Raw genomic sequence first — 26,190 nt, 5'->3', positions numbered from 1 at the left:
TAAAATACCTGAACAATGTGAACAGTGACAACATGCGCTTCACATTTTCATTTGGTGGAAACACAATAGATTTTCTTGATGTCAAATTTAAAATAAAAAATGGCTCTTTAAAAACAGAAGTGTTTAGAAAAGAAACCGCAATAAATAATTATTTACATTATAAGAGCGCTCATCCATTACACACTAAAAAGGGACTTCCATATAGTCAAATGCTAAGAGTAAGAAAACTGAATAATGATGAAATTATTTTTAATGAACAAATTTCTGAGCTGAAACAACGTTTTTTGCAAAGGGGATACCCTATGACTTTATTAAATGAAGCACATGGGTAAAAAAAAATTCTCAAATGGATTTATTAAAGGAAAGGACTAAAAAATTAAATAGAGTTGTCAAACCTACAAAAAAATTTAATTTTTGTTTCAAACATAGTCCAATGGATAGAGCAATATATGCAGCAGTGAGAAAACACTGGCATCTCATTGATGCAGAAAAAACCTTACACACAGATGGTAAATTAGTTCCTCAATTTTCATACAAAAGGGCACATAATATAGGTGATTTATTAGTAGTACATCATAGACTTCGCCCCCCTCAAAAAATTTGGCTATGAGATCTATCAATAAAAGGAAATTATAAATGTGGTCACTGCAAATACTGTCATCTTCATCTGACAGGGAATTCTATACATTTTGGCTCTATTGAACATAAGGTACAAAACTACATTTCTTGTCAAACTAAATTCGTGGTTTATATTATTTTCTGTCCATGCGGTTATTTTTACATTGGAAAACTATAAGACCACTTACGATACGTTTTGGTGAACACTATAGATCTATTACATCAGGAAAGGGCTCACTGCGATTAATCAAGCATAATCAAGATGTGCATAAAGGTAACCCAGAAATTTTGAGTTTTGCAGGGATTGAAAAGGTCAATTTTCCACCTCAAGGCGGCAACCATGATAAAGCTTTATTGCAACAAGAAGCAAAATGGATCCTGAAAACGAACGCACAAGGTCCTTTGGGACTAAATGACCGGATCGATCAATCAGTATTTTTATAAAAATTGTTATATAAAAAATTGTATGTAAAGTTATTTAGATTATAATCTTCCTATAATATTGTAAAAATACGGATTATCTTGTAAATCGATATGGAAAGATTTATTCTTTACTAGTATCTTGCACTCTGTATTATTGTAAAACTATATTTTTTTTTGTAAATGTTTGTTTCACAACACGTTATGTATGTTAATTAGTAAGGTCTGTGGTCCTATAAAGGGAATGATCTTTAGCTAATCGCCTCACCTGGACCCGTAGAAGCGAGTAATCGCGAAACGGCCGTTGTCCGGCACCTCCCTCCCCTAGCATTCCTCTAGCGTCCTGCATGTCCACATATTCTATTGATGGAATTCATGTGAAATAAAGATGCAGTTTTTCAGCTATATCGGTGAGTGCTGCATATTTTCCTTTTTTCGCTTCACATTGAGACTTTAGCGAAACACCTGGGTGTTCAAAGTTCTCACCATACAGCTACAGTAGAAAAGTTACTTGGGAGGTCTAGTTTCCAAAATAGGGTCACTTGTGGGTGATTTCCACTTTTTAGGCACATCAGGGGTTCTCCAAACATGGCATGACGCCCGCAGACTATTCCATCAAAGTCTGCATTCCAAAACATCACTACTTCCCTTCTAAAGCCCTTATGTTTGCCCATACAGTAGTTTCCTCCCACATATGGGGTATCAACGTACTCAGGACAAATTGGACAACAACTTTTTGGGTCCAATTTCTCCTGTTACCCTTGGGAAAATAAAAAATTGGGGACTAAAAGATCATGTTTGTGGAAAAAATATGATTTTTTTATTTTCACGCCCGGGCGCTATAGACTTTAGCAAAAGAACTGGGGGTTCAAAGTTCTCACCACACATCTACACTGCGTTCCAAATTATTATGCAAATTGGATTTAATTGTCATAAAGATGTGATTTTTTGTTTTTCAAATAAACTCATGGATGGTATTATGTATCAGGGCTCTTTGGATCACATCTAGATAAGTTCCTTGGGAGGTCTATTTTCCAAAATAGGGTCTCTTGTGGGTGTTTTGACTGTTTAGGCACATCAGGGGCTCTCCAAATGCGACATGGCGTCTGATCTCAATTCCAGCCAATTTTGCATTGAAAAGTCAAACGGCGCTCCTTCCCTTCTGAGCTCTGCCATGCGCCCAAACAGTGGTATACTCCCACATATGGGGTATCAGCGTACTCAGGACAAATTGGATAACAACTTTTGTGGTCCAATTTCTCCTCTTACCCTTGGGAAAATAAAAACTGGGGGTAAAGAGATCATCTTAGTGGAAAAAATATGATTTTTTAATTTTACGGTTCTACGTTATAAACTTCTGTGAAGCCCTTGGGGTTTCAAAGTCCTCACCACCAATCTAGATAAGTTCTCTGGGGGATCTAGTTTCCAAATTGGTGTCATTTGTGGGGGGTTTCCACTGTTCAGGTACATCAGGGGCTTCTCAAATGCGACATGGCCTCTGATCTCAATTCCAGACAATTTTGCATTGAAAAGTCAAACAGTGCACCTTCCCTTCCAAGCTCTGCCATGCGCCTAAACAGTGGTTTACCCCCTTATATGGGGTATCAGCGTACTCAGGACAAATTGCACAATAACTTTTGGGGTCCAATCTCTCCTGTTACCCTTGGGAAATAAAAAAAAAATTGGGATCTGAAGTAATTTTTTTGTGAAAAAAGTTAAATGTTCATTTTTTTTAAACATTCCAAAAATTCCTGTGAACCACCTGGAGGGTTAATAAACTTCTTGAATGTGGTTTTGAGCAGCTTGAGGGGTGCAGTTTTTAGAATGGTGTCACTTTTGCATATTTTCTATCATATAGACCCCTCAAAGTGACTTCAAATGTGATGTGGTCCATAAAAAAAATGGCTGGTCAACTTTTAACCCTTATAACTTCCTAACAAAAAAATATTTTGGTTCCAAAATTGTGCTGATGCAAAGTAGACATGTGGGAAATGTTACTTATTAAGTATTTTGTGTGACATATCTGTGTGATTTAAGGGCATGAAAATTCAAATTTGGAAAATTGCAACATTTTCTCCAAATTCCTGTGTTTTTTTTTCACAAATAAACGCAAGTCCTATCAAATAAATTTTAGCACTATCATGAAGTAAAATATGTCAAGAGAAAACAATCTCAGAATCACCGGGATCCATGGAAGCGTTCCAGAGTTATTACCTCAAAAAGGGACAGTGGTCAGAATTGTAAAAATTGGCCCGGGCATTAACATGCAAACCACCCTTCGGGGTAAAGGGGTTAAAGACAGCTGTCTTAAATAGTCACCTTTATAATGGACTCCTGTCCACAGACTCAATCAGTCAGAATCTAACTTCTACAACATGGGCAAGACCAAAGAGCTTTATACGGATGTCAGGGACAAGATCATAGATCTGCACAAAGATGAAATGGGCTACAAAACCATAAGTAAGGCACTAGGTGGGAAGGAGACAACTATTGGTGCAATAGTAAGAAAATAGAGGAAATACAAAATGACTGTCAATCGACATCGATTTGGGGCATCATGCAAAATCTCACCTTGTGGGATATCCTTGATCATGAGGAAGGTGAGAGATGAGCCTAAAACTACTCGGGAGGAACTGGTTAATGATCTCAAGGCAGCTGGGACCACAGTCTGAAAACCATTGGTAACATATTACATCATAAAGGTTTAAAATCCTGCAGAGCCCACAAGGTCCCCCTGCTCAAGAAAGCACATGTGCAGGTCCGACTGAAGTCTGCCAATAAACACCTGGATGAATGATTCTGTGAGTGATTGGGAGAACGTGCTGTGGTCAGATGAGACAAAAATTGAGCTTTTTGGCATTAACTCAACTCACTGTGTTTGGAGGAAGAGAAATGCTACCTATTAACCAAAGAACACTGTCCCCACTGTCAAGCATGGAGGTGGAAACATTATGTTTTGGGGGTATTTCTCTGTTAAGGGCACAGGACTACTTAACCTCATCAATGGGAGAGTGGATGGAGCCATGTACCGTAAATTCCTGAGTGACCACCTCCTTCCCTCCGCCAGGACATTAAAAATGGGTCGTGGCTGGGTCTTCCAGGCAGACAATAACCCAAAACTTGCAGCCAAGGCAGCAAAGGAGTGGCTCAAAAAGAAGCACATTAAGGTCATGGAGTGGCCTAACCAGTCTCCAAAGAGGAGTGGATCAAAAATCCTCCTGACATATGCCCAAAACTCATCATCAACTACAAAAAACGACTGACTGCTGTGCTTGCCAACAAGGGTTTTGACTATTAAGTCTTGTTTGCCAGAGGGACCAAATACTTATTTCTCACTGCAAAATGCAAATAAATTTATATAATTTATACAATATTATTTTCTGGATTTTATTTTTGCTATTCTATCTTTCAATGTTAATATTAGCCTACCCTTAAAATTATAAACTGTTCATGTCTTTGTCAGTGGGCAAACTTACAAAATCAGCAAGGGATCAAATACTTACTTCCCCCACTGTAATTGTACTGCCCTGGAGAATCATATTGCCAGGTCAGTTTAACCGTATAGTGAACACATAGTAAATCAACCCCCCCACACCCAAAAAGAATTACAAAATTTCTCAGAAAAAACTTGCTGACAGATTCCCTTTAACTGAGGCTGTAGTCAATGATGTCTGTGTCACAGGAATATAGTACTTTAAGGACAGAGATTGTGTGAAATTTCTTGCTCATCCAGTGTCTAAACCAGCTTGAACTGTGGAGTGGATTTGTAGTACTGGGTGCCATAGGAGTGCCAACACATCTTTCTATTCTTGTTGCCAGGATATTTAACTACAGCAAAATCAAATCTTTGACCTGGATGTCACTGCTGCTGGGCTCTATAGAAGCATTGTGAAAAGGAAAAATGGTGTTCACATGACTACGCAGATCTTGAGTCTGCAAAAGAATCAGCTGTTCCGAAGTATCCACTGTTCCAGTGGCGTTGGCGCTGGCTCTCCCAGGGACATTGTTATGTCAGGCGATCCCTCTGGAGTCCAGTCATCACTGGCTTCACTCCTCCCACCTTCAGACGAATCACATCCAGAGGAAGAGAGCCAGGGCTATCTGCTGGTACCGGAAGCGAGTTTTAGTGTTATCGTTATCTTGGGGGCAGACGGATTCAGAAGGGGTTGTCCAAATAGTGGACATTCCCTTTAACTCATTAGTTGTCACGAGTTACATTCTACTGATTGAGATATAGCAGCAGTACTCTGACAAATAAAAGGGTAACAATGTTTAGAACCTTTGACTTTTAGGCTCCATATTTCTCCATCCGCTACTGCTTTGAATGTGAGACTACCATCATTTTATAGACAATCATTTTGGCTATCTCATACATAAAGTTGACTTTCAACTGTTTTGCCTATTATTAGTTATGCACATTCTTGTCATATCACTGCAGTGTTACTGTTTTGCTCCTAAAAATCTAAATTTTATTTTTTATTATTTTGTTAGTATTTTGTAAATCCACTTTTGGCTTTCAACACTGACTGAATCTGTCGGGGCATGCTGTCGATCAGATTCAAGCATATTTTGACCAAAATCTGATGCCAGGTCTTTCCTACACTTTCCCAAAGTTGGTGCATACTGTTCCACTCACTTGGGTATGTATACAGCTTTTTCTTCAACTATACCCACAAGTGTTCAATTTGGTTGATGTCTGGGGACAGTGGGTGCCAATCAAGCACCTTCATTGTCATTGAACACATTCTTCTCCAATCTTGACGTTGTGATGGTCAACGTGTGACTGGACACACCGCCTCCAGCAGGGTGAATTTCTATGGCACACGTGACCCTGGATACACCGCCTCCAGCAGGACGAATTTAAATAATATCACGTGCAGCCGGATACACCGCCTCCAGCAAGCGAATTTAAATAATAAAGGGAAACACGAGGGAAGCTAATACAATGGAGGGCCCTGCGATAGGGAACAGGGATGTGGAGACCTCCTGCACTCCCCTGAGTCAGCGACTCTACACTCCTAAAGATCCCTAGGCCGGTTCCGCACCGGGCGCCGATCAGGAACCTAAAAACCCTAGCTCGCCCTGCACTTAGCCCTTTCTAGTGAAATGGAAGGTGCAGAACCTAATCCCACCACTGCACTGAAACACACAAAAGGAAAGTTACAAAACAGGGGTAACACCACTTAGCTTTGCTCTGTTGCTCTTGCTCCCAGCAACAGAGTCCACCACCAGAATTCAGCTTCCACCTGAAGCTACTACACCAGAGCTCTGCCTGAGCTGCAAGGAACTCCTCTCTGTAGTGCCTTCCTCCACCAGACTTGGTTGGAAATGAGCAATATCACCAACAGTGAGTGAGAGAACAAGACACACCTATATAGTTAAACCAGAGCAATCACATCTGTTAGTGATAATCACGTGCACTAAACTAAAGAAACCAGAGTGCAATGACCCTACCGGCCACCGGGGGCAAAACTAAAGTAGAACTGAAATTACCACAGTGCAATGACCCTAATGGCCACCGGGGGCAAAACTACCTTAAAGCCAAAGGCTTGAAGGAAAAAAAAGGTTATTAGTGCATTTATCTGTCATAATCCAATCTGGATCATGACAGACGTATGCCGTATGGTCGTTGTCCTGCTGGACATTGTCATCCTTTTTAACTCATAGTACTCAAGTGTATGAAGTTACTCTTCTTGTAGGACAGTAACATGTAGCTCAGCATTGAGACCACCATCCATCCTGGTCAAGTCTCCAATGCCTTTGGCTGTGAAACAACCCCATATTATCAGGCTTCCTCCACCGAACCTGACAGTTCCTTCATTTTCTCAATCAGTTATCCCTTTTTTCCTTGTTTCTTCCAGACCCATTTGCATCCATCAGAGCTTAGTCTGTTAACTTTCATCTCATTGCTCCAAATCACCCTTTTCCAATTTTCTACTGTCCACTTTTCGTATTTTTTTGGAAACTCGAGCCGACGCTTCTTATGATGATATTGAAGTTGAGGATTCTTCATCTTTTTTTGGGCCACTATTCCAGATTTGTGTAACATTCGTCACACGGTGCTTGCATGGACGTCTGTGATCTCACTATTATGAAGCAGATGAGCTACCTCCATTGCCATGTTTGTCACACCAGAAATTATAGACCTTGTGATGAGCCGACTTGATGATTCCGATATTTTGCCTGGACATCCACCTCGGCTTTTGAATGGATGTACGGACTTCATTTTGTATTTTTCCAACTGTCATGGCACTCACATGATGCAGTTTGGAAATTTTCTTAGCCAAGAGACCGCTATTGATGAGCTGGATGATGTGGTTTCTCTTTTCTTGGGACATCTCCTTCATGATTTCTCTTTGATTTGAACCAGTGACCCTTTCACGCTGAGCTATTAGGGATTGTGAGAACAGGTTGTAACTTGTAATATACATGAAGAAAAAATATTTTCCACCACCAGGAGCAAAATAGAAACAATGCAGTAACATGACAAGAATCTGCTTAACTAATCATATGCTAAATAGTAGGAAGTATGAGATAGCCAATATGGCTGTCTACAAAATGATGGTAGTGTCACAATCAAAGCAGTAATGGATGATGATATATGGAGCCTGAAACTCAAAAGTTCAAAACATTGTTACCCTTTTGCTTGTCTGTATATATCTTTTTTTCCACTTTTTATTAAATGTCAGCGGCAAAATTTTAACATTTGAAATCATACAAATTATGTTTCAATTTCTCTTTTTTTGTAAATGCTTTTCTTTTTACTTGAACTACGTAAGAGGTTTTTAATTTATTTTGGGTCATGCTGTCACTGTACATATTCTGATGTTTATGCTTTATTTTTTATTTTTTCAGTTTCCACCAACGTATGCCGGCATTTCTGAAATGAACCAACCTGCAGAACTACTTCCGCAGTTTTCCAGCATTGAATATGTAGTCCAGGTAACAGAGGACCTAACTAGTATTCTTTTTATTAGATTAGGAACAATCAACATTAGACTGCTCAGGAATTAAAGCCATAATAATTATTAAATTATAAGTATACAAATTAATTCCCAGCCAACGGAGGGAGCTTAGTAATCGTTTACATATCAGATGCACCATCACATTCACTCAGTGCCTAATTTTACAGAACTTTAGCGGAGCTACCCTTTAAAAAGTCTGTGTTTCCCAAGAGTGGGATCAGGATTGTTTTGTGAGGATAAAGTTTCCTAAGGTTTTTTCAAAGTTTTCCAAGCTATTCTGGTTCTATAAATCAGTGGGTTAGCTTTAATGTTTGTTGGGATATACTGGACAGTTTAAGATTTAATGATGCTCGAAATTTAAAGGGAACACAAAATCCAGTGTCAACTTGTATGTCAGTGGTTACAGAAATGTTACCTATCCCATATCGAATGTATCTCATAATGGCTGCAATATCATATATGCTTAGGATAGGCAAAGATTTTGAACTACTCAAATCTCAATAAACTGATACCACTTGTTTTGTCGTCTCAAATGAATGTTAAAACGGATTTATTGAGTCTTAACTCATCAGATCTATTAATGAATAAAGGTTGGGTTTAAAAAATGTGGGAATGAAATCATTTTAAGATGATGAGATGTAATGTAATGGTGCCCATGATTGAATCTGCTGGATAACCCTTCAAATAAAAAAAAAGAGTTTTCTTTATAAAGCGAGTGAGGGTTCATAATAGGCCTAAATCCCATCTGTTCTGCACTTATATGGGAGCCTTTCTCTCCAATCTCTTATTATTTGTCTAAAAATTGTTAAAGTTTGAGATTTTGAGTAGTTATTGTTAAAGCTCGATATAAGACCAAAATGAACAAGTATTGACAAAATGTCAGACATTGCTTCTCTAGGGTTAGCCACAAGAAGAAGAATGTAATCTGCGAAGGCTGAGGTCTTCAAGAGAGTTATTCCTATAGATATGCCTTTAAAAGAGTCTAATGTTCTTAGTAATGGATCTAAATAAAAAGGGGAATCATGTCTTGTTCCTCTAAAAATAGGAAGTACGTCTTATTGTCTTCCATTAATCTACAGAGTGGAAGATGGGTTGGAGTAGATGGTAAGTTTAAGCCTATTGAAGGGAACACCGAAAAGACAGAACTTTCGTGTTCTGACTAGATATGAGCTAGAATTTCTATCGAAGGCCTTACCCTATTGTGTCAAGGCTAATTAAAATGTGGTCTCTTTATTTTTTTAGTGATTTGTATGAGATCGCCAAATGATGATCTAATATTGTTTGTAATAAAGTTTGTAATAAAGTGGCTGTGAACAATATCTATCTGGGAAGATGGTACAATATTGGGGAGGATATATTGGAGAATGACCGCCATCATTTTGGTCGATGAATTAAAATTAACATTAAGGAAAGATACTGGTGCATAAGATCCTGATAGCAGGGGATCCTCGTCTGGTTTATGTAGTAGTAATATACCGGCTTCATTGAAGTGATCTGGCATGGTTCCATTGTCAACCATTTCCTTAAAAAGCATTAGGAGATGTTGAGAAAATAAAGGTTGTAAGATCTTATCGAATTTACCTGGAAACCCATCGAAACCTGTAGATATATGTAATTCTTAAAGATCTAATTACATTGTTACATCTTTAATGGAGATTGATTTTGTAATGCTGCTTAGACGCTGTGATACGCAACCTCCACCAGGGGGTGCTGGTGGGGGAAGAAGGTTGCACTAACAACGGAGCACCACAATGCTGCAGCACAGGCGCCACTAGGTGGCAGAAGAGTAGTCAGAAAGGCCAGGTCAGAAACCAACAGGAAACGCAGTACCAGAGGACAGAGCAATACACATGACCACAAACAAGCCAGAAAAGTCAGAGCCGAAAGGGAGCAGGAAGACAAACAGGTCAGAGGACAAGCCGGGTCAAATACCAAGGGGTCACAACATGGAGAGCAAGCACTAAGACGAGCGTAGTCACAGGAAATAGTGGGAACGGGACCTAGGTAACGGGCAGAGGATAAATCAGGGTATAACGGGGTCAGCTGGATTCAGGCTGGAACTATAACTGATGCTGCCTGCATGTAGGAGCGGACTGAAATAGCCAAACAGATCCCTAAACGAGGCAGGAGAAAGTTAACCCCCGCATGACCAGACGGGGGAGAAAATAACCAGAACCAAACCCCGACCTGGACCATTTCTATGTGATCTTCATTTAATTTTGGGGGATTAGCTTGATTAAAAAAAGTGACACTAAAAAAAAAGTTTCAAATACATTACAAATCTCCACATTGTCTCTTTGTCTCTGGTTACACCTGTTACCAGAGAAGAAATGGATGGAATTTTTTTCAATGATGTCTAAATGATTAAAGCCTACCGGGTTTATTTTTCTGGTTTGCTAACTGAGAGGAAGCTTGTTCAAAGCCTTATTTGGTTGTAGATAATGTTCCTTGGTTTCGTTAATACCTAAGTTCATCTGTATATTCTTATATAATCTTGGACAGTAAGGCCTCTTTCACACTTCAGTCTTTTGACATCAGTTGAAATCCGCCGTTTTTAGAAAAATACGGATCCGCTATTTTTTTTTGTCGGAATGCGGTTTTTCCCATTACATTAGTGATGGATTGCGACGAATGGTCGTCCGTTGCATCCGTTTTTTGACATTTGTCTGCGTTGAAACGGTGGATAGCAACGGATCCGTCGCTGTCCGCAATGTGCTATAATGGTCGCCTATTGGCGACGGATCCGTTGGAAACTGTCAATTGATGGAGTCCGCGAACGGATTCCGCTTTTTTTATACTGAGCATGCCCGGAAGCGCTTCCATTCATGTAATTTAACCCCAAAAGCCGTTCTGGCAATGAAAAATTCTCTCTCTCTCTCTCTCTGATTAATGATGGATAGTACAGTAATTTTTTCTTTTGCCTAGTGTGGTGTAGTAACCACTGTGTCCGCTAGGGGGCGCTGTGTGGATGTCCCAGGAGAAAGGATGAATGGCAGAATATGGAATGGCCGTTATGTATCCCAAAGTGGGTGGCTTTGGGATGGAGACTTATGTGTTTTTCAGCAATGATATTGCTGAGGTGTTGTTTCAATGTGTAAGGGAGAAGTCTCCAGGTAACTAGAGAGATGGGCGGGTTGGGTTACCTACAAACCCACCCAGGGGGTGTGTTTAAAGCACTGTTGGAAAGAGTGTGTAAATACTTGAAGGACCTGTGATGAGGTCAGAGTCATGTGACCCGGTGGGCGTGGCTATGAACCATATAATGCGGCCAGGGTAGGTCACAGGTGGTGAATGCTTGGACCCGGTTGGTCCAGTGTGGAAGGTCCCGCTGAAATGGGGCTTCCTGCCTGACAGCACGTGTGGACGCTGTGAGTAATGGCTGCAAGTGCCTGAGAGTTCCCTGGAGGGAATGAATGTCTGCAGTATGGAGAAGCAACCATGAGAGAACCCTGTCGGGGTGAGATATAACTGTGAGGCTGAAAAGCCTGCGTATTGGACATTGCTAACAGAGTGAAGCTCTGTCATGGACGCAATGCCGTTTATATATTGCTGGTCATGGTTTATGATGTTTAATAAACCGCATGGACTATGCTGGTTTATGGAAAATCTGTGCCGGATCTGATTTTGTGGCTGCCAAGCGAGTGATCCCCCTACTTAAATGACAGCGCTACCTCACACTAGATTATTATTATTATTATTGTTATTAATGGCCTTTAGCTGAATCTCAAGCCATGGCAGGATCAATCTTGTGCAAGCCTAGATAGGTCCACCAGGATCTTCTCCGACGTTATCTTGATAGTATCAGGCCATCGAGTTGCTGGTCTTTCTCTTCGTCTTGTTCCTTCTATTTTTCTTACCATGATGTTCAAACAGAGGCTGGACAGACATCTGACTGGGATGATTTAGTGAATCCTGCTTTGAGCAGGGGGTTGGACCAGATGGCCCAGGAGGTCCCTTCCAACTCTACGATTCTATGATTCTATGTCCTTCTCCACTGATTACTTTCCTTGTAAGTGTCCAAAATATGCAAGTCGTAGCTTGGTGATCCTTGCTTCGAGTGACATATCAGGCTTGATTTGTTCCAAAATTGATTAGTCTATTCTTCTTACCATGCATGGTATTAATTACCTCCTTTTCCAGCACCACATTTCAAAGGCGTTGATTCTTCACATAACAGATTATATGACCTCTCAGAGCGACCTTCTCTGTTGCTCAAAATAAATTGATCTTTCTCCCACTGCGGCTCCAAAAAAAACATCTGAAATCACTGGAATTGTAAAGGTGCGAGGGAAATCTGCAAGTGCCAGAGAGAATCCCTAAACCCGCCTGTCTTCTAACCCCAAATAATGGAAGAAAAGTATATAACACTGAAATGCCCTCTGTTCCATCGTTGTGCTCCTTTTTATTATGATCTGCTACTTGTGGCACAATGAGATTTATTAGGCCGGATACGTCTGGTGACTATTACTGGCATAAGGATGTTTGAGATTGCCTTAGCCATATTTAGAAGGGAATCATCTGAGGGTGACTAATCTACCCATATTGATGATGGTGGGAATTGTGCTCCTTTTTGGTATCTTGCCCTTTTCAATGGTATCTTGGATTGTGAAGTATGAATGAATTTGTCCATGTTATTATATCAGAAACAGTAACAAGAAAAGCATCACTCACTTGATCCTTCTTTCAAGAAGTGGTTTTAATCCATAAAATTGGTTACATTGATATTTGCGCGGGTGTCAGGGGAGTTATTTCATGAACAGTGAAACCTGCCGGACTACGGCCGTTTCACGCCTTGCTTCTACCGGTCCATCCCGGGTCCATCTAATGATTCATGTTATTACTACTCAACTGATAAAATACAATTATTGTTTGGCTGCAATACAAGTCTTGAGGGTGTTAAAGAACTACTTTTCATTGAATTTATTATAGCTGTTGAACAGTGGTCTGATATCATGCTAAACACACAAGCTGAAATTACGGTAGATCTTTTCGAGTCCAGACTAGGAGATGTAAAATATAATTTGGACCCTAGATTGTGCTGTTGCCTTACAAATGGAAACCTCTGCTGATAAATCTGCCAAATTGCAAATTGGGATTATTTGTATGTGATAATGAAAGAGCATGACATCCACCAAATACTTATCCAAATTTTAAACCTCCAGTAAGTCCTCAGATATAAAAAATACCAATAAATACCTCCAGTAAAAATAGATCCTTTTCAAAAAGGAAGAAAAACGATGGCTCTTTAATGGCTTCGTTTTCCGTAGACTTCAAGAAAAAAAAAAACAGTTGAAATCAGTTTTTTCAGGCGGACAAAAAAGCTGTGTCTGCACAACTTTATTGGCAATGGATTGCTGCTGCATCCGCTCTAATGCTATGTTCACATGTGCAGTAATCATCAGTCAGAATAGATCCAAAAGCAATCCATTGGCAAAAAAGTTGTGCAGACACAACTTTTTTATCCATTATTAAAAGCTGATTTTAGATGGATCCGTTTATTTTAACATTGAAGTTTATGTAAAACGGATGCGTTAAATAGCCATTTGTTTTCTTCGATTTGAAATGGATCTTGTAAGGAAAAAGTAGATAATTTTCAAATGAAAGAAAACCAGATGGCTAATTAATGGATCAGTTTTGCATAGACTTCAATGTTAAAATAAATGGATCCAGCTGAAATCAGTTTTTTAATACAGACAAAAAAGTTGTGTCTTTTTTGTCTGGCTAATACTAGGTTCACATTTGCGTTCAGGAGAGCTGCAGGTGGCTGCCTACTTCCTCGTTTCTTCCTCCCTGAAGCTCCGCCCATGCTCCGCCTACTTCTGTATGTGTCCTGCGTTTCCAATGTTAAAGATAGGTACGCAGGGAAACGCAGGACGCATACAGAAGTAGGCAGAGCATAGGCGAAGCTTCAGGGAGGAAGAAAGGAGGAAGAAGGTGGCCATCTGCAGCCCTTCTGAATGCAAATGTGAACCTAGCCTAAAAAAATGATTGCAACTGGATCCGTTTTTTTCATCATTGATGTCTATGGAAAAAGGATCCATTAATTAGCCATCCATTTTTCTTCAATCTGAAAAGGATCCGTTTTTTTTACTTACTGGATGAAGTTGAAATGACTACTAGTCATCCATTTGAGACCGATCCTGTAAGGAAAAAAAGGATCCTTTTCAGATTGAAGAAACATTAATGATGCTGGTGACTACTGATGAACAGACAGTGAGACAGAGAAGTCAGATGTTCTGGGGTCAGTACCAAGATAGCACGTAGATATCCAATCAAAAGACAAAGGCGTAAGTTAGGGCACAGTCCAAGGTCAATTACAGGTGATAGCTGATCAGAAGAGCAAGACAAAGAGATAGTCAGAACACAGTCCAAAGGTCAGGCCACGAAAGATCAGAAGTTAGAACAACAGAATCTGTCTCACATTCACCAGGAAACACAAACTACGTCTGGCAGGGAGCAGAGTCAAACAGCTCAGTTAGGGCGGTTTCACACGTCCAGATAATTCCGGTACCGGAAAAACCGGTACCGGAGCTATCAGTTTCCGTGTGGATACGTAGGCCATCCGTGTGTGATCCGTGTGCTATCCATGTCCGTGTGTACCATCCTTGTGTGATCTGTATGCTGTCCGTCTAGTGAAATAATTGGTTTCAATATTAACCCTATGACTCCTAAAAACGCACATGGACGGCACACGGATGGCACACGGACGCCATCCGTGTGCGGTACGTGTTTACACGGAGCCATTGACTTGTATGGGTCCGTGTGATCCGTGCTGTTGCACAAAAACGGACATGTCAGCGTATTTTGCACACAGACACACGGTCCGTGAAAACACGCTGACATCTGCATAGACACATTCATTAGAATGTGTCTATGTGTGTCAGTGTCTCCGGTACGTGAGAAAACGGTCACTACACGTACCGGAGACACTGACGTGTGAAACTGACCTTAAATAGCTTGAGCAATCTCCAGAACAGAGAACACATGGAGAAAGTTCCTCACCTCTCACTCCCAGATTGGACAGTCGAGCTGTCAATCAAAACACTGACAACTCAGTGTGACCCAGTTTCCATAGGACAGCATAGCAATCACTCACTGGGCGAAGGAATCATGACACTTCAATGTTAAATTAATGGATCCAATTGCAGTCAGTTTTTTTTTTTAAGTTGTGTCTGCCTAACTTTTTTTGCCTCCTAAAATAACGGATCACTGCTGGTTCCATTTTTTTTTACATTATTAATTAATGTACATGTGAACTTGGTCTAAGACCCATGCTTTACTTTACAAGATGGGTAAAAGAGAGGATTCAAAAGTGACATACAATATATGATGATCCCAGAAAAGATCTCATCCACATTGTGTGGAACTGTCCACACTTGAGGTGATACTGTTTTTAAGCAAGGGCTAAAATGCCATAATTTGTGTAATTTAAGTAAAAGGATATACTTCAGAATCGCCTGTACAGAAGTGTCGTCGACTGACGATCTCTATTCTACCAAGCCTGAAAACTGATTTCTTTCCATTGGAAGGCTGCTAACCCGCCATCAGTTCCTGAATTAATACACCACAGATCAAGAAATATTTTTTTCAAAAAGGGAGGAGCCCGATGGAAATGTAAAACCTTTTGGCACCTTGGCTTGAAACTCCTGGCCAGGCAATTTTTAAAGGGGTATTCCATCTCCAAGATTCTATCCCAATATGTAGTAGGTGTAATAATAATAATATTTGCAAATACCTACAATTAAAAAAGTAGTATAGTTGGGGGGCATGGCCTGAGCGAGATGTGAGCGGACGTCTGAGGCAGGAGCTCCCGCTCAGCATCGGCTTTTTATATTGTTTGCAGCCATTTAATCAGCGTCATTAATATGTTGTTCGTCACATTGGTCACTGCAGTCATATTTTCAGCTGTAATTGGATGAAAGAATGTGAGGCAATATGTTTTGAGGAGGGGAAAATGCCTGGAAGAATGACAATTGTGAGATGGAATGTCAGGGGCCTAGCGTCTGGTGTGAAACGGCAAGCTGTGTTTACATTTTTGAATGATGTCAAGCCATCAGTGATCTGTCTGCAAGAAACTCACATGGTAAAAGAGAGAACACATTTCCTAGCCAAAAGATGGATACAGGCGGGATACCATGCAACCTATTCAACATATTCCAGAGGGATTAGCACCCTCGTCTGCTCCAGTGTACCTTTTGAGTATCATAAAGTAAATATAGACCAGATGGGTAGATTTGTATGCCTTCTTTGTAAATTGTATGGCTTTTTAATGTGGCTGTTTTCCATATATGTTCCACCACTATATTGTGGGAAACTGATCCATAGGGTCCTAGAGGTAGTGGAAGAATTTCCGTGAGTACCGTTTCTGATAGTGGGCGATTTTAACAATATTCCAGATGCGCATTGGGACAGGGGTAGATGAGAGGCACCGAGACCGGAAGGTAATTGTACCCAGTTTGGAACGGTCTTGAAGGAAACTGCTCTGCACGATTTATGGAGGATTTCTCAACCTGGTATGTATAACTACTCATGTTTCTCGTCTTCCTTTGCATCACTGTCGAGAATTGACCTGGCGCTGGGCAATAATCAGATGTTGGGCCTTATTGGGGAGGTAGTGTATCTGGCTAGAACGGTATCGGATCATTCCCCTATGAGCGTGATACTTGAGGGAGTGGGTTCTGTGCTTGCTAGAGGGCCCATGTGGAGGCTGAATCCGTTTTTGTTACAATTAATTGATTTGGACTGACATTTGGGGGGTGAGATCAGAAAATATTTCAAAATTAATGCTGGGACTGCTTCAGTATTGATGGTGTGGGAAGCCATGAAGGCTTACTTTAGAGGGCTCTGTATAAAAGAAATATCTTGGGTAAAAGCAGAAACTGGCAGGAGAGATCAGATGTTGATTAGAGAATTGGAGGAAGCAGAGGAGGCATTAATTACTAATCAGTCCCCGGAGGCACAGGGAAGGTTGAGAGAGGCGCAGACCAGAGTATGTCAGATTGCAATGAAAGCGCTGGAACGTAATAAAATGTTTCATAATATGAAATATTTTGAGGTGAGTGATAAGGCGGGCCATCTTCTTTTTAGGATAGTTGTGGCATAGAGAGATTCCACACATATAGTTGCTCTGAGGGGAAGGGATGGGTGTGAATATACTGGTAGTAAGGCAATTTTAGAGGTGATGATGGAGTATTATTCGGATCTTTACAAATCACGTGTGCGGCCAGCGGTGGAGGAGACTGATAGCTATGTGGCGGAGATACAGCTCTCCAGGCTCTCGGTGGTTGATCAGAGGCTTCTTGAGGAGCCATTTTATCTGGAGGAACTTGATGCCGCTCTGACCTGTATGTCCAACGGTAAAGCCCCTTGGGTGGATGGGATTCTGGTGTAAGTGTTTAAAAAAGATAAAGAGACGCTGCTTCCTGCTTTGCTGGAGGTGTACGGTGCTGGTCTGGTGGAGGGGGAGTTGCCGCGGTCCATGTGAGAGGCAATAAATTGTTGTACTACCAAAGCAGGGAAAGGACCCAGTAGATCCAGCTTCGCTTCGTATCGTCCAATCTCGTTATTGGCGACAGATATTAAAATCCTGGCTAAGATGCTGGCTATCCACCTTAATAAGGTGATAACGACAGTAATACATCAAGATCAATCCGGGTTTATGTCTAATAGTTCTACAGCACATAACCTTAGATGATTGTTTCTTAATATAGAAGACCAGGAGAAGAAAAGGAGTCACAGGTGATATATGTGTAAAAAGACATAACAAATTTTATTCAATATATAATTAAAAGGTCACACACAAAGTCACAATATTCAATATTCCAAGACAGTACAAACAAAGGAAGGGAAAAGACCTCCGCAGAGTACACCTGTCAAAGTGTCAAGTGCAGGGTACAAGCAATAAGCCCATGACCAAAGACACCCAAAGAAAGCCCATACTGTAACTGACTCTAATAGCGAGGGAAAAATCCGCACCATAAGTAACCCACGGGCTTACCAGGATAGAGGTAACAGTAAGGAGGAGGTTTCCCGCCCAAATGTCCACCCCATGTTTCTTAACATGCAGGCATGAGCGGGACAACGTGAGTCGGAGAGTTGTGGTGTCTTTAGACGCCGCTTAGGCATTTGACAGTGTGGAGTGGAGGTATTTGTGGGCAGTACTGAGGGCTATGGGTTTCGGCGAGACATTTATAAGTTGGGTGCAGCTGTTATACTCGTCTCCGAGGGCTAAGGTACGTCTTTTGTCTGGGGACTTTCCATTGTTTAGGGGGTCGCCGCAGGGGTGCCCTTTGTCTCCTCTGCTGTTCGCGATTGCAATAGAGCCTTTGACGGTGGCAATAAGGAGGGATGGGGATATAAAGGGATATAAATATGGAAGTCATGAGGAGAAGGTAGCCCTCTACGTGGATGATGTGCTGTTGTTTCTGGGAGATCCACAGGAGTCTTTGAGGATTGCTATGCATAGCATTACTAAATTTGGGACTTTTTCGGAACTATCCATTAATTGGGACAAGTCCGTGTTGCTCCCATTGGATGTGACAGCTCCCCTGACGCTTGACCCTGTGATTCCTCTACAGGTGGTTTCTGAGTTTAAATATTTGGGCATTGTGATTTTGGCCAAGATAGAGGATTATGAGCAGCTCAATTTGACTCCTTTGCTTAGGAGATTTCAGCAGAAGATTGGGGCCTGGAAGAGGCTATTCCTGTCCGTCACGGGTAGAGTCAATCTGATTAAAATGATACTTATACCTCAAGTGCTCTACATGCTACATAATGCTCCAGTGTGGTTGGCACAAAATACATTTTATAGGATTAACTCTCTATTTAGGGATCTGATTTGGAAGAGGGGACAGGCATGCATCAAATTGGAACATCTGCAAAGATCGAAGGATGAAGGTGGTTTAGCGGTCCCTAACCCTTGGATTTATTACATAGCGTCCCAATGTCAGCATATGGTGGGTTAGGGAGAATCTAGTCAAAGTACATCAGCTGGGATAATCACTGATAATCGATTCTCTTTTTTTTTCCACCTCTTGCAGGTTGGGGAAGGGCCCATTGTTAGCTAGTTTGGAAGCGGGCAGATTTAGACTAAACCCAAAAATTTTCCCAACTGTAGTTAGGATGGGGAAAGTCTGGCAGAAAATTAAGCAGTGGAGAGGTATAACGGGGTTCACGCATTACGCGTCGATTTGGTTTGACCCTAGAATGGCGGAGCTAATGCGATTGAGGGGGGTTTGGTCAGTGGAGGCATATTGGCATTTGGTTCGTGTCTCAGTTGTTTGATGGTGGCGTTCTTAAAACGTTTGAAATGCTTAGGAACGAGTTTCCTTTGAGCCAGAAGTTAGTTTTTAAGTATCTGCAGCTGAGACATGCCCTAAATAAACAGAATGAAGTGTCGCGTGTGGTTCTGCAGGCAGATAGCTTGTTGAATCTCATAGGACCTAGGAGGGACACGAAGGGGTTCATTACTTTAATGTATAGGGGCTTGCTGGCCACTTTTCTACTACATCATCCGTTAATGTTGAGGGAGAAATGCATGGCAGAATATTAAGAGAGGTAAAAATACACAATTTGAAAATGTGTGGAGTGGATGGTTGGATTATCCAGGAGAGGCGTCTGCTGAGCTACTGCAGAATTTATACTTGTACAGTTGAGCAACTGTAAGGCTCTATGTAATTGTACCAAGCTGTGACGAACTAGGTTGATAATAAGGGATATTGGGATGGGGTTTGGGAGGGAAAGTAGGGGGGGAGGAGGGGGGGTGGGATATTGGGCAAGGGTGTTACTTAAAGTTAAAGAAAAAGCAAAATTGCTCTGAATATTTTGTATTTGTTTGGAGCCTGTACCAGACTGTTACCATTTTGATTTATGCCTTAATAAAAATACTTGATTAAAAAGAAAAGTAGTATAGTTATTCTTATAAGCTATGTGCTTACCCCATGATTTTAGGTATCCATGGTTACGATCACTCATATAGTGACAGTTAGTTAGTTAGAAAGTTGTTAGTGGTCATATCCATGGATACCTAATCTCCTGCAATGCCCTGAACATGGGGTAAACGACATAGCGAATCAGAAGAACTACACTAAATTTCTAATTGGAGGTATTTGCTAATATTATTATTACACCTCCTACATATATGATCTTGGAGAGGAGAATTCCTCTTTAATGGAATCGCTCACTAGATATGATAAGAAGTTGGATATTGGATGGCTTTCTTCATTGCTATGCTCTATCTTGTTTTGGTGCGCAAGACAAGTGTTTGGTTTGCAATTCCTGTTTGTATATGACTTTTATTTCTTATCCACTGCCCCTGTTGCCCTGACAAAAAGCTATTGATGATTGTCTGGGTGTTAATTCGAACCATTACGCAATATATGCTGGACTGATGGATCAGCCAAGATTTAAGACACTGGTATTTCTGTTTTTTTAATGTTCATTTTTATACTTTGGGTTCAATTAAAAAAAAATGTCTGCTCATTGTTCTGTCCCCGACGATTCATGCATAGTGACCTGTCCATGATACAATATGGTAATGAAAGGAGAAATTGTGCGATAGCTATAATCGGGAAGGCAGGAGAGAAAGCTAGCGGGCCCAATCCATTACAGCAGCAGCATCTGCTTTTTGGTGTTTTGTGCTTTCTTTTGTTTCCATCAAATGCATTTTTTTAAGTCTATTTTGTATGTGTTTGCATGTTGTTTTTTCATGTTCACCATTGTAGGCATGTTTTAACATTTCCAGATGTTTTTGCCTGAATGTCCTCCAGTCTCCCCTGTACGCCAAACATTTTTGTGCAATTTTTGCTACTCTTTTCTATAAAAAAGGGCACAAAACCGTTTAAAGAAAAAAAAATGTTTTCTTAACTTTGCAAAAAAATTATTTTGCGGGTTTTTGGAGCAAAAATCATCAAATACCACAAGAAAGGAAAAAATTAAAGTGATGTAATTCTCCCCCCCAAAAGTGATGAAAGGTGGCCACAGAGTTTTTTTTGGCTGGACCTGTAATCCAGATTTTTCATGTCTGTAAAGGCAGGATTAGGGTATGGGCACATGACCTCTTTTTCAGGCAGATTCCACCAACAATCAAGTGATAAATCACCACAAAACTGCAAAAAATGAACATATTGCACAGCAATGTAAAAGCGACATTGCCGTACACATCCCGTGAAGTGGGTAAAAGAAGTGACATGTACATTTTTCTGGCGGCTTCATTTGGAAACCAGCCGCTCTTTATAGTTGTAAGTATAGGGAAAAGATTTTTGTGGCGAAGCCGCCCCAATAAGCGACAACAAAGCCACCAGCTTCAGGAAAATGACCGCCAGCTTTTTCCTGAAGCGGCTTTGCCTAGGATACCTTGGTGGGTCCACCATCATCTTAAAGATGTTGTATGCACAAACTCATGGTCAATTTTCTGTCTATGATTTTTGGCCAGTTTCACATATCTGTGCAAAATCATCTACTATTTTGAATTTTTTGTGTCATTGTCAGACCCCAATGACTATGCATGCGCCTCTGATTGTATAATGAAACACATTGGTTACTCTTACTGTTTAGTCTTTGCCCCAAAGTATTAATATGCCATTTTATCTTTTTTTTCCAGCGGGGTCCTCAGATGCCTCTGATCTTTCTTTATGTTGTTGATACATGTATGGAGGATGAAGATCTTCAGGCTTTGAAGGAGTCAATGCAGATGTCTCTAAGTCTGCTGCCTCCTACAGCCCTGGTGGGGCTTATCACCTTTGGTAGAATGGTGCATGTCCATGAGTTGGGGTGTGAAGGCATTTCCAAGAGCTATGTATTCCGTGGAACAAAAGACCTTACTGCTAAACAGTTACAGGTGAGTAGTGATCTATAATTGTGTTGTGTTTTTTATTATTTTTACTTAAAGGGGTGGTCCGAAGTCCAAAGTAATTTTTTCCCTAAATCTTTATCTAATTAGTAAACTATTTTCTAATATACTTGAATTAAAAAATTCCCTATCTTTCCCGCAGGACACTGTCTAACTGCATTTCTTTTCTTTTTTTTTCCACTTCGCTTTTGTTGAAGCTTCATTTAAGAATCTCCAGTGCATGTTGGGATGCTCAAACGAAGCGTCATAACGGGACAGAAGCTGCGGTTACTGCCACAGCCTCTGCTCCCTCCCGGAAACTAAGTGTCATCAGTGACTCTCCTTTCAGGGGCTGGGCTAGTCCCATCACAATGTGCACAGTCCGAAATTCACAATCACAGCTTGCTCTCTGTTGCCATTTTATATTAGCAGTAACAAGCCAGCAACAGAGTGCGTTGTCAGAATACCTAGCATGCAGAGATCAGTGACCTCACTTGTGGGTGTGCCAGAGCCCATCCTCGGATTACTCCTCAGAGATCCGTGGTCCCTGGATGACTTTTCATAGTATGTTTTCTCTGAACTGAAGCGGAGATTCAGAATTAACCGTACTATACACAGCTGCAATAATGCAGCAATTGTTTGATTTATTCTACTTGTGATTTGATCAGCAAGAATCAACTGCCAGGTTCCATTTGATTTCTTTTTCACCCCTAATATTGTTCCTCAATGCAGGCTGAATTTCCCGTGATGCCTCTTCCAGAGATTCATCACACACTGCACTTGCTCTGCTTGAATCATTTCTAATCGCAGCAGTAATAGATTAGTGTATATCTCATGCCTCCTTCTTGTGATAGGTTTCTCTCTGTCAAGTTTTAAATGTAGAAGAAGGGAGAAGTAGTATGAAGCTGCATCTGCTAAAGCAGTGTTCCCCAACTCCAGTTCTCAAGAGTTATCAAATTATTATGTTTTCAGTATTTCTTTAGTATTGCCCATGTGATAATTTAATTCGCCGTGCAATACTATTGAAATCATGAAAACATGATTTGTTGGTGTCTGCTGAGGACTGGAGTTGGGGAACACTGTCCTAAGGAATACACTATAAAGAGAATTAGCACAAAATCACTATTTAATATAGCCTGTTTGCATCCTGAAATGCGTATAACAGTATTTATTATATGGACTAATACTTGTGATAGGTTTCTACCTGTTAGGTATTACAAGTAACTGAAAAGGGAACTGGTGTGAATCTGTGTCACATAAACAAAGAGAAAAGAATTAGGATCCTCATAAATCACTAATTATGTACTTGCAGGTGGCAAGGTTTAAGATGGTGATCTCTCAGCAAATAGTACAAACTATTTAGTGCAATTCATCTTTATTTGTATAAAAAAATAAAAGCACATATGGCCAGGCAAGAACAAGTCAAGACTGGCGACAGCCGTTTCTTGTGTGCTTACGCTCCACTTTCTTCTCTTTTTTTGCATAGTATTGCGAAACAGAATCACAACAATTCACTTATAAATATACACCGTGCGAGTCAGTGGAGCTGTATATAAAAACAGAAATTATATCTTCAGTTGTATGGTGGGCATACAAGGAACAAGCTTGGTCCAGCTGAGTCAGGGCAGCAAGTGTCTGATGGCTGCTAAAAGGGATTTTATGTATAATGTAGTTCACAAGAATTCAAAGTTAAGCCTGTACTGGACTTCTAGTCAGTCTAAATATCACATGACATAGGTGCATGTTATAAAAAGGGTCTAAATGTATAGACATGGCTAGATCTACACGGTGACATATAGTGCCTAATGGAAATTCATGCAACAAAAACATCTGTGCAATTTGTCTGCGACTTGCTGTTGCGCGACTACTTTAGAGCTGTGATTTCGCTATAAATAAAACCTCTAAGTTGCAGACAAGTCGTATGTTGCGTGCAACTAGCATTGAATTCTATGACAAGTGTACTACACACCACTTGCCACTAGTGACAGAAAATCCAACAGATTTGTACGTATCTGCAACTCTATGACAAAGTATTAACAAATAAAGTTGACCTTTGTGGCACTATAGCATGTTAACATAAAATATATGAAATATGAATTGCATTACTGCACTAGGAAAATAGGAAAAAATGAAGATACTCGGCACATATAGGCTCTATGGCCAAGCACTCCTTCCATCATCATGTGGCGGTTTTAATTACAACAAGATTCTACCTACCCATATAATACAGGCTTCAGCCTAGGAGAGAATTCACATTAGGATAGGTTCTCAGCAAAAGGAGATCGCATTGTCGTTGGCTGCTGGGCACACATAAATTGGCCAATTTATGCACTAAGTATCGTTTTTTTCCTATTATCTATAGCAGTAATGCTATTCTAATCTATATAATATAATAATAAATGCCCTAAGCAGCTTCCGGTTGTAACAACTTCCGTCCAGTTGTAACCGGTGACGTCACCGCACACCTCTTTCCATGTTAACCCTCAACACACCACTCCTCCTCAACACACACACTCCTCTCACCTTTCACCATCTCCACTCACGTCCACTCACTCTTTCACTCCATATACGACCCTTTCTCTCACTCCGTCTCTCATACTCACGCCGTCATCGCCTCTGATCCACGATCCCCGACATCTTCTTCCGCCGGCGCCATCCTGGATCCAGACGTCCTCCACGCCGGCGACACGTTCTTGCGGCGACGCCATTTTGGATCGGCGAAATCCCGCGATAGTCAAGATGGTGTCGCCGCAAGAACATGTCGCCGGCGTGGAGGACGTCGGGATCCAAAATGGCGCCGGCGGAAGAAGACGTCTGGGATCGTGGAGCAGCGGCGATGACGGCGTGAGTATGAGAGACGGAGTGCTGGGCACACTTTTCACAGGTGCAGCATCTGCGCTTTTCACAGGTGCAGCGTCTGTGCTTTTCACAGGTGCAGCGTCTGCGCTTTTCACAGGTGCAGCGTCTGCGCTTTTCAAAGGTGCTGGGCGCGCTTTTCACAGGTGCATCGTCTGCGCTTTTCACAGGTGCAGCGTCTGCGCATTTCACAGGTGCAGCGTCTGCGCATTTCACAGGTGCAGCGTCTGCGCATTTCACAGGTGCAGCGTCTGCGCTTTTCACAGGTGCAGCGTCTGCGCTTTTCACAGGTGCTGGGTGCGCTTTTCACAGGTGCTGGGCGCACTTTTCACAGGTGCAGCGTCTGCGCTTTTCACAGGTGCAGCGTCTGCGCATTTCACCGTTGCAGCGTCTGCGCATTTCACAGGTGCAGCGTCTGCGCTTTTCACCGGTGCAGCGTCTGCGTATTTCACAGCTGCAGCGTCTGCGCATTTCACCGGTGCAGCGTCTGCGCATTTCACAGGTGCAGCGTCTGCGCATTTCACAGGTGCAGCATCTGCGCATTTCACAGGTGCTGGGCGCGCTTTTCACAGGTGCAGCGTCTGTGCATTTCACCAGTGCAGCGTCTGCGCTTTTCACCGGTGCAGCGTCTGCGCTTTTCACCGGTGCAGCGTCTGCGCATTTCACCTGTGCAGCGTATGCGCATTTCACAGGTGCTGTGCGCGCTTTTCACCGGTGCAGCGTCTGCGCATTTCACCGATGCAGCGTCTGCGCATTTCACCGGTGCAGCGTCTGCGCATTTCACCGGTGCAGCGTCTGCGCATTTTACCTGTGCAGCGTCTGCGCATTTCACCGGTGCAACGTCTGCGCATTTCACAGGTGCTGGGCGCGCTTTTCACAGGTGCAGCGTCTGCGCTTTTCACAGGTGCAGCGTCTGCGCTTTTCACAGGTGTAGCGTCTGCGCATTTCACAGGTACAGCGTCTGCGCATTTCACAGGTGCTGGGCTCGCTTTTCACAGGTGCTGGGCGCGCTTTTCACAGGTGCAGCGTCTGCGCTTTTCACAGGTGCAGCGTCTGCGCTTTTCACAGGTGTAGCGTCTGCGCATTTCACAGGTACAGCGTCTGCGCATTTCACAGGTGCTGGGCTCGCTTTTCACAGGTGCAGCGTCTGCGCTTTTCACAGGTGCAGCGTCTGCGCATTTCACAGGTGCAGCGTCTGCGCATTTCACAGGTGCTGGGCGCGCTTTTCACAGGTGCAGCGTCTGCGCATTTCACAGGTGCTGGGCGCGCTTTTCACAGGTGCAGCGTCTGCGCTTTTCACAGGTGCAGCGTCTGCGCATTTCACAGGTGCTGGGCTCGCTTTTCACAGGTGCAGCGTCTGCGCATTTCACAGGTGCAGCGTCTGCGCATTTCACAGGTGTTGGGCTCGCTTTTCACAGGTGCAGCGTCTGCGCATTTCACAGGTGCAGCGTCTGCGCATTTCACAGGTGCTGGGCGCGCTGTTCACAGGTGCAGCGTCTGCGC

The 26,190-nt window shown here is 41.9% G+C and overlaps 1 protein-coding gene across 2 annotated transcripts in view; it reads left to right on the top strand.

Moving 5' to 3' along the window:
- LOC141092004 (protein transport protein Sec23A) overlaps positions 1-26,190 on the top strand; it is a 229,991-nt gene that overhangs the window by 35,721 nt on the left and 168,080 nt on the right. For both annotated transcript variants that reach the window (XM_073577859.1, XM_073577858.1), the window contains exons 4-5: positions 7,894-7,980; positions 21,604-21,840. In XM_073577859.1, the coding sequence (XP_073433960.1) occupies positions 7,894-7,980; positions 21,604-21,840 (324 nt within the window). The remainder of the gene's footprint in view (positions 1-7,893; positions 7,981-21,603; positions 21,841-26,190) is intronic.

Source organism: Dendrobates tinctorius, unplaced genomic scaffold (genome assembly GCF_039654945.1).
Source record: "Dendrobates tinctorius isolate UK_male_01 unplaced genomic scaffold, ASM3965494v1 ptg000057l, whole genome shotgun sequence".
Taxonomy (NCBI): Eukaryota; Metazoa; Chordata; class Amphibia; order Anura; family Dendrobatidae; genus Dendrobates; species Dendrobates tinctorius.
The sequence above is the reverse complement of the archived record's forward strand: the minus strand, read 5'-3'. Positions and strand labels throughout refer to the sequence as shown.